This window comes from Phyllopteryx taeniolatus, chromosome 6 (assembly GCF_024500385.1).
Source record: "Phyllopteryx taeniolatus isolate TA_2022b chromosome 6, UOR_Ptae_1.2, whole genome shotgun sequence".
Classification (NCBI taxonomy): domain Eukaryota; kingdom Metazoa; phylum Chordata; class Actinopteri; order Syngnathiformes; family Syngnathidae; genus Phyllopteryx; species Phyllopteryx taeniolatus.
Genome location: NC_084507.1, coordinates 28,389,042 through 28,398,718, shown reverse-complemented (window position 1 = coordinate 28,398,718; position 9,677 = coordinate 28,389,042). Strand labels below are relative to the sequence as shown.

The following is a 9,677-nucleotide window of genomic DNA, read 5'->3' as shown; positions in this document are numbered from 1 at the left end:
TGTCACTTTATTAAATAATTGGTTAATTAATTATTAGTAATAATTGATAATTTAATAATATAATTTGTAAAGTACAATCATGTTTTATTGAAATAGACAATTTTATACGATTTTAACATTTGATTCATTTGAACTTTGTATTCAACTTGAGACGTTGTCAACGTGAACTGCGTTCCCTGATGCAGTAACAATCTATGAGCACCAGATGTCGCTGTTTACCAAGCAGCGTATTGCCCCCTTATGATAAAGCCAGCGATAAATAGCCGCAGAAACAGGGCTTGGTTCTGCGAGTTCTGTATGATTCACATCTGAGCCACACTGCGACTGGAGAGACGCTGAGCAGGACGCAGAGGCGCAGGAGCTATCTCAGGAGCATCACTTCGGCTGATCTTATGTTGGACTCACTCGTTCTCCTCTAGCTACTCGGTCGACTGAAAACAACAACAGAGGGAGGACAACAATATGGGACATTCCGCAATTACAATTTCACTGGCCGTGCTGTCCTTGTACGCATGTGGAAGCGTCGAGGTAAGACTATGGCGCAATCAAATATGTCTTTTTATTTTATTGATTTTTTTTTTAACTCCGCACATGATTGCAGTGTCAACATTGTTTTACTGCCGAGACTCGTACCGAGATTTAATTAGTAAATGCATCCCGCAGCTACCAGAGTGATGACACAGCACATCCGCACGCAATCTGTGACAGTGCAGAATCTAAAGCGCAGATGTTATCATCAGATATACATAGGAGATTATGATTTAACAGCAAGAAGAGAGGTTGTTATGTGACTATTTGGCTGGCTGCGTCAAGCGAGAAGGGGTGGGGGGTGGGGGGCTGCATCTGATTTTGGTAGATGGTGGGAGGATGGAGATCAAACAGCATCTCCTTGGCTCCCCATCTGCTCCTGTCAAGAAAGAAGACAAGACGCTTTACATCTGGAGAGGATGGCTGCACCTCGTTGGCCCCTGGACACCGTCATGCATATTCAATCACCCTCCTGCCACTTGAAAAGACATTTAAAGGCCGTAGTACGTGAGGCATGAGCAGGTCCTCCCGCGTAGCATCAAAATGCATTGGAACGAATGCACGCCATACAGTGGAGAATTACAGTGAGAGAGGCCGGGGTCAACCTGTGGGCATCCATCTTCATCGCTATGGAGAGATGAGGTAGAGGAGGTCGAGAACTGCAGATCCACGGGCTAGCTCGACCTCTGTCCCATCTCAGCTGCAGGCCCAGCGCTTTATGCACTGCACCTTTATTACCTCCCACAAGGATTTCATATCCTTATAGGCAAGCTTTTCGTGCATGTTATTTTGGCATGTTCCATACATATGAAATTCAACTGGTCATAACGTGGCCGCACATTTGTTCGGCTATTTAATTGAAGGTATTGACACAGCACGTCTGAGTGAGAAATGAATTTATCTCTGTGAAATATTCTTCAGTAGGCATTGGAATAAATGTAATGTTAAATAATCCAGATTTTTCTTTAAAAAAAAAAAAAGAAAAGAAAGAAAAAGTACATTTCCATCACATCAGGTTGTAATTTGTTGCGCTGATGTAAATTCTTTTTATGGTTTAAGTGAGCGTGTGTAAGCCTTGGCAGAGGCCTCTTTTGTTTTTATGTTTCATGGCCATCATCTCCTCTGCAGAGGACTTCCGGTTTGCTTTTAGGTTGGTGTGTGTGCGTGTTCGTGTGTAGGAGGGTGTTGTTGACGTTGGTTGAGTCACAATGCGCCCGCTCGAGATGATGTTCATGTCAAACGTTCTTTGTCATCCCAAAAAAGGAAGAGTGAATGAAGCCAGCCGCCCCTCCCCGCCTCCCTCCCTCCCTCGGAGAGGATTTGTTCAGTGTTTATTTATTAGCCATCTTCCACAGTGACTGTAACAGTGATGAGACGTGCCTCCTTTCATTCTTAAATAATTTCACATGTGTAAGAGCCTTAGAGGGATTACTGTGACGCCGAGGAGCAGCGCACATTACGCAGACCTGCCCATGAAGGTTTATATGCTGAAGATTATACTGCGAGAGGGCCGGCTAGCTGGATTACCTCGCGTATTAGTCGTAATAGAAGTGTCAGCTTGCCTTGATTTACTCAGCATGCGGCTGAGATGCGTGAATGGGACAAATTTGCTGTGATCCCCCCCCCCCCCCCCCCCCCCCTCCACTTTTGTGGTGCGGTATTTAAAATGTATTAGTGCACCGCCATTTGAAAAATAACTCCAAACGTCTATCGGGTGTATTCCCGCCACGAAGTTCATCATTGTCTTTTTTCGCAGACGCTGATAAATAATGTTCAGTTATGGCTTGACTGAGCTGTCGCAACGAGTGGCCGTTCGGTGCTCACCGTGACGTGAAAGGTCATCCCTGAGAAGATGGCAAACATTATCACCTTCACGAGCTGCGCGTGAACTTGAACAATCTAGTCCAACATTAATGGAGAAGCAAAGGAGCCGTCAATGTCAATATGACGGCCTCCGCGCAGGGTCAATGTAGCGCATTCATAAACAGCACTGATTTACTGTTGCTTTGTCGTCTTTCGCCGTGACCTGAACGGAAAGGGTGTCCTAATCGTTAATGTAAAGGTCACGTGTAGAAACGTGCATCTTTCAGGGTTATGGAAGGCACAGACTACTGGATTTCGTTGGTCACTGCCCCCACTTGGGCCCAACGCAAGCAGACTTTCACCAAATGAATGATTGTATGCGCATCTTTATTTGGAGCCTCACCAAAGGTTTCATGGGTTCTTGTTATCGTAGTTTTACGAAAATTGGTTTGAGCGGTCTGGATATGAGTGGCATCCAGTCCAGGGCGTACCCGGCCTCTCGTCCAACGTCAGCTGGGATGGGCTCCAGCTTTCCTGGGACCTTAATGAGGACAAGCAGCACAGAAAATGGATGGATGCTCGGGTAGTTTAGTTCTTGCCTAATCGTGCGAACAAATGGAACTTTCTCTCGCTTTTGTGCTTTCAATTCAATTCATTGGTCACATGCACTGTTATGCATCTTACATTATGAAATGAAATGCTTCGCGGCCTTTCCCGTCGAGAAGGTTTGAAAGCAACAAGTAATGTCAATAAAGGAAAACAAGCAAAAATGTTTTTTTTTTTAAATGTAGTGTTTGTTTGAACTCCAAACAGACCAAATTTCCCACAAACACGCTCCAACTACCTGCTGATATAATATATATATGTACATATTAATTTCGTTTCCTTCAGTTTGACTTCCTGCAAGGCGTAATGCTTAGCTGTCCCATTACTTTGCTGACACGCTCGGACGGAGCCATGTTGGATTATACAATGAGCATATGTGGTAGGAGAGGTGGAGGCGTCGCGAGTCCAAGCGTCCTGGATCCTAAGCAGCGTTATGGAACAGAGGCGTGATGTACCGAAAGAGAAGAGGAGCACAATAGGGAGAACATTTTAAGAGGGGCGGGAGATGAAATAGAAATGAGTGAGTCACAACATCGCCGTGTAGTCACCAATACAGAAAATGTTGCAGAAAATGTCGTGCTTTACTCGGGGAGACGGTCATGCAGACTCGAGCACCTCCCACATCATCTGCCTTTCAGTGCAATAACGTGAGAGGATTTGGGGAGAGAAAAGGAGAGGACAAGCAGATCACACACACGACACGGCCCTTCACTTAATTAATTTGGGAGCCAAGAGATAATCAGGTTCCACTCATGGATGTACGTATGTGTGCTTGGTACTCTCTACTACGTATATCCGAGTGCCAGTGGGCATCAAATGCACCATGTTGTTGTAGCACGTCTGACCTGTTCTCTGTATATCTCCCCCCCGCCCCCCGCCCCCCGCCCACCAAGCTTTGGAGAAACACACACGCAGAGGGTTGGCTTAAACCTGCAGGGTCATAGTAAATGCGAAACAGCGCTAAAACACAGGAAATAATTCTTGTTCATCTGGAGCACGTTATCTCGTTTTCCTATCGCCTGAGTCCTTGCACTGGCTCTATTTTAAGGTGTTATTGTTGGTAGGTGCCAGCTCACCCCATGACCCCTGGCGAGGTCAAGCGCTATAGGAAACGGACGGATGTTTGCTGTCGAAGTTTTGCTCCAACCTACCTGGGAGAACTTGTACACCACTACACCCCATCAAGGTTGCTTAAGTCATCTGATCAGTCACTGTTTGTTGTCATTAAATGTAGACATCTGTGGTTGTGGCCCCTAAATTCTGGAGTGAGCGGTCACTAAAAATCAGTCGCCCCCTGCTGTCCGCAGTTACTATAAATCCCTTTTATTCTCTGGGCGTTGTCACATTTGAGTTTTGATTAGGTTTAGTTTTGTTTCATGTTTTGTCAAGTTCTCCTGCGTCCCATGTTCACATCGCGTCTGCTCGTTGGTGGTTTTATAAAGTATAATGGCTGTAGGTACTGTAGCCCTGGCATGTTGGATGTGTGCTTTCAAGGGGTGTGGGCTACGTTGGTTGGTGGGCGTGAGCTGGCGGCCTGCGGGATCTTCTCATTTTGTCTTTTGTGTTTGACTGTCCCGTTGAGTACCGGGCCGAAAGTGCAACTGTGGCTCTCCTTGAACACATGCGAGGGCATCACAATACCTTAATTGCTCCATTTTGGTTTTTCACGTCACTTGAGCAGTGACGTAGCGAAAGCTCAAATTTTGGCTCGCAATCCAAAACAAAAGCTAGGCTCGAAAGGTTCATAAATTAGGTCGCCTATAAAGCCACTATCGCTCTATAATATGTAAATCCTTCTCTGACAGTGTCAATCAAAACTGAGCATTATTATCTTTGCAACCGCAAATATTTGATACAGCTCCGTGCATTTTTGGAGCCTTCTCGGATGTTTGTCTGTGTGAGATACGAGGCTAGCCGTCCTAATCTCATCCAGCTCAGGAGTCTTGCAGGGTAAAGATATGAGTGGCGCACAAGGTCTTCACAGCCTGAATAGCTTCCTCGGGTTTCTGCGGAACAGTTCGATTCAAGGGCGAAGCGAGACGTCGGGTCCTGCAGCAGCCAGCGGGAGGTTTTAAAGGACGGCCCTTTGAAAACATCTGCAGTTCAGTGATAACACTTGTCCTCCGTGCTCGGAAAAGGGGGGGCGCAGTTAAATAGATTGAGGGATGACTGGTGAGAGAAGAATTTTGGTATGGCACAAGGGAGGATTTGCGAGATGGAGGAGGAGGGAGAGCGAACGAGTGTAAGTGGAGGAGAATGTCATGTGGGTTGCAGAGTGGAGTGTATGCTAATGGAGACCAGCCCTATATCACATCAGCTGGGAGAGCAAAGAGAGCATGAGCATGTATTCATAGGTGGCTATGAAATGAAAAGAGGAGGGGGAGACGCTGTTTGAAAGAAAATAGCGCAGGGTTTTGGGAATGTTGTGATCGGTGGGTCGGACGTTATTCTGTTGTTTTATCCTCGATATACACGCGCATCACAGTGATGGCTTCATAAAGACGGGCCGCAGGAGAGGCCGCATCAATTATTGAAGGCCGCGGAAAGGTCTGCGCCGCCGCTCGTCACGCAGCCTTTCAGCGGGTTTGTCGCTCCTCACGCTCCCCGCTCGATACGTCCCGTCCTCAGCCATCCTCCGCCCATCTCCCTCCCCGGCTCATCTCATCTCGCCTCTCTTCCCCCTTCGCCTCGTCCGCCACATCCCAGAGGCGCTCGTTAGCCCCCCCCCCCCCATGTCCAGTGACATCTCAGCCCTTTTTCTCATACATTCATTGATTTTGCTTGAATTATTTAAGCAGTTAACTCTATTTTTATGAACTCCACCAAATGAAGAGGTTAGCGTTTGCCTGTTTCTAGATGTTTATATTGTAATTTCACCCCCCCAGCATAACTCAAAAAGTTGTGTGCAGACAAAATTGGGTTTGTTGTTATTGCATGAACCACAGAATTAACATCCATCCATCCATCCATTTTCTGAGCCGCTTCTCCTCACTAGGGTCGCGGGCGTGCTGGAGCCTATCCCAGCTGTCATCGGGCAGGAGGCGGGGTACACCCTGAACTGGTTGCCAGCCAATCGCAGGGCACATAGAAACAAACAACCATTCGCACTCACAGTCATGCCTAGGGGCAATTTAGAGTCTCCAATTAATGCATGTTTTTGGGATGTGGGAGGAAACCGGAGTGCCCGGAGAAAACCCACGCAGGCACGGGGAGAACATGCAAACTCCACACAGGCGGGGACGGGGATTGAACCCCGCACCTCAGAACTGTGAGGCTGACGCTCTAACCAGTCGGCCACCGTGCCGCCAGAATTAACATCATGACCCAAATCCAAAAGTCTGGTGCTGATCCAAATCTGGATTGTTATATGCTGCCGCATCTACTGGTTGCCCACGTGAGCGTAATTTGATCATATGCAAGGGACTATTCTTGTCTTAACATATAATATATTGATTATGGTTGTGTTAAAAAAAAAAAAAGAGGAAACAATTGTCCTGTTGGGCATTTTCATCCTTTTCAAAATATTACTTGCTGGTAGTCCTTTTGGGTTTAAATTCCACAAGATAAGGACACATTTTCTTCCCAGTCTGCCCTTTTTCATAGACTTTGCACAAATGGAACATTGTGTACAAAGTCTGAATTCTTAACTTATTCTGTAGGTCAGTGGTTCCTAACCACCACAGGACTGAGCCAGGCCACAAAATCCCTTGGCCAAGCAAGGCAGGGAAAAAATAATACAGTCCTTCTGAGGGGGTGGGATGGGGTGGGTGGGATACACCCCATGTGGTTCTAAGTCAATCACAGGGTGCCGCTGTATATAAAAACAACTGTTCACACTCACATAGATTCATCACTTAACCTTGCATGGATGTTTTTGTAATCTCTGAGGCTAGTGACATCATAAATCTTTACGGGGACTCTACGGATAGGAGATGGGGGAAGCCGACGATGTTTAAATCAGGACCACTTCTGCTGTACTGCTACTTGAAATTTTGCACGCTCTGTGAATCATGACAATTCAGGTTAATTCCATCTCTCTAACTTTAAGATTAATAAACGTAAAAAGGACCGTCAGTCCCTTCCTGTTTGCAGTGGTGATGGATAGGCTGACAGATGAGGTTAGACTGGAATCCACGTGGACCATGATGTTTGCAGATGACATTGTCACAGTTAGAAAGATGGAGGCATGCACTGGAAAGCAGAGGAATGAAGATTAGCCGAAGTAAGACAGAATATTGTGCATGAATGAGAGGGGTGGTGGGGGAAGAGTGAGGCTACAGGGAGAAGAGATGGCAAGGGTAGAGGACTTTAAATACTTGGGGTCAACAGTCCAGAGCAATGGTGAGTGTGGTCAGGAAGTGAAGAAACGGGTCCAAGCAGGTTGGAACGGGTGGAGGAAGGTGTCAGGTGTGTTATGTGACAGAAGAGTCTCTGCTAGGATGAAAGGCAAAGTTTATAAAACAGCGGTGAGGCCAGCCATGATGTACGCATTAGAGACAGTGGCACTGAAGAGACAACAGGAAGCAGACTTGGAGGTGGCGGAAATGAAGATGTTGAGGTTCGCTCTCGGAGTGACCAGGTTGGATAAAATTAGAAATGAGCCCATCAGAAGGACAGCCGAGGTTCGATGTTTTGGAGACAAAGTTAGAGAGAGCAGACTTTGATGGTTTGGACACGTCCAGAGGAGAAATAGTGAGTATATTGGTAGAAGGAAGATGAGGATGCAGCTGCCAGGCAAGAGAGCGAGAGGAAGACCAAAGAGAAGGTTGCTGGATGTCGTGAGGGAAGACATGAGGGCAGTTGGTGTTCGAGAGGAGGATGCAGGAGATAGATCTGCTTGGAAAAGGATAACGCTTGAAGTGATATGGTTGGAAGTGTTAGAGAGCGATAGAATTTTGGGGAACCAGAAATCTAACAAAAGCCATGTTATGTTTGATTTTAACCCGGTCCTACTAAGTGGGCATTGGATATATCTGCATAACATCATGTTTAAAACTTAGGACAGAGCATCTGAAAACTGCTCTGGAAGAGGCCAGCACTGATTGCTTCCGTGCGCCGAAATGACCCAGATGCAAGGAAATGCAAAGTTTCAAGGAGTTTTGTCACATAGGTGACATGGCATGACTCCTTCTTGTGACTCGCTCCAAGAAAGCCCTTACGCTCCAAAAGCGCATTGCCGAATAGACAGTATGTCTCAATGGTTTCTGTCTCCGGCATTTGAAAAACGTTTACACGAGCAGAACATTTCTGTTCTCCCTGTCGCTTCTCATTTTGACTACGCTTCCTCTTTGCCAAATCGACACCTACATTTTACACCTGCTTTTCAAATGCAACATTTAAAGACACAAAATCAGTCACTGCAATGCGTCTCAGGTTTGATAAACACAAAAACACTTCACTAATTTAATAGCATCGACTTGTCCCAGTGTTTTGCATATTCAGGTAGAAACACGCAGAATGACTTGCGCTGCAATTTGTTTAGCAGACGCAATCCTGGGTGCACCGGGGTTACAAGATCCTCTTCCACATCTGTTTGCATTTATTTAAGTTTGGTAACCTTTGGTAAGTCAGACCCGTAGTTTTGTGTCACAAGAGCAGTGACAACACCATAACTGGTACTGCCGTGTCGTGTGTGGCAGGTGTGAGGACCCCATTAAGTCAGTCTCCGATTCATCCTGCTCAAATTAGCAAGTACGAGCCGAGTAAAATACATACAGTGACATTATTCTTAGTAATGTGACATGATTGAAATTGTGTTTACGTATGCATTTTTCATCTGTTATTTGTAAAGGCTCATTGCTTATTATTCAGTAAAACGCAATAGATGCCGGAGTCAGCGGGATTGATTATTTTAGGTGGGTCTGTGTTGCACAAAACATTGCAAATTGTTTAAGTGTAAACACATTACAAGGCTGTGCTATTATTGATGTTTCATTTTTAGCTCTGAATAACTACTATGTGCATCCTTTCAGTGGGGCCTAGCAGAGAATGAGTCACTGAAATGGCATGTAAACAAGCAGCAGGCAGGGAGGTGGAATGTAAAACCAACCATTAAGCAAGTGATCATTGACCTGCTGAGGCGAGAAGGTCCACTCGAAAAACATATGTGGACTCCATCATGAGCGAAAACACAGAGGGAGGAAGGGCTGTTTACACGCAGGAGAGAGCGAGACTGAGTGACATGCAGGAAAGTCTTTAGGGAACCAGTTGCTACGGTAACAGAGAAGGTAGCCTGCTCCCGTGGGTGGTGTTACCATGGAAACCAACCTCAGTGGCCAAGTGATGCTGAGTGGGGGAACATGAGGTATAGAGGGCTAAAAATGAGACGGGTGTTCACGGGCAAGTGGGAGGGGAGGGGGGTGGGGGGCTAATGCGAAACGTGAGCGCGTCAAGTTTGCCTGCATCTCGGCCCGTTCAGAGTACGTGCAAAGATGTATGTAAGGTAATAGAATTCATTTTTTTTTTTTTAAACCTAAAAGTCAAAAACACAAACAAACACTGACTGACAACATGGGGAAGTCATTTTATTATACAAAATTTCAATATTTTTGCTGGTTGGTAACAATATTATAATAGCTCTTGACGGCCTTGACCACACTTTCCCTGGATGGGCCTTACACACAATGCACTGTATACATGTATAAAGGGAAAGCTTCATTTCCATAAAATGCATCTACCAGACAGTCTCCCAGGGGAGCGGCGGGATGAGATTGCAATTGCAAGCATCCATAAATATGAGA

General features: G+C 46.0%; 1 protein-coding gene across 3 annotated transcripts in view; it reads left to right on the top strand.

Annotated features, from left to right (window-relative positions):
• Positions 1-279: 279 nt before the first annotated feature.
• Positions 280-9,677, top strand: part of aplp1 (amyloid beta (A4) precursor-like protein 1) — a 31,358-nt gene continuing 21,960 nt past the window's right edge. Inside the window, exon 1 of one of the 3 annotated variants that reach the window (XM_061775984.1) lies at positions 280-528. In XM_061775984.1, coding sequence (XP_061631968.1) covers positions 463-528 — 66 coding nt within the window. In that variant the 5' untranslated portion in view covers positions 280-462. The remainder of the gene's footprint in view (positions 529-9,677) is intronic. The other 2 variants (XM_061775982.1, XM_061775983.1) reach the window with 2 other exon arrangements.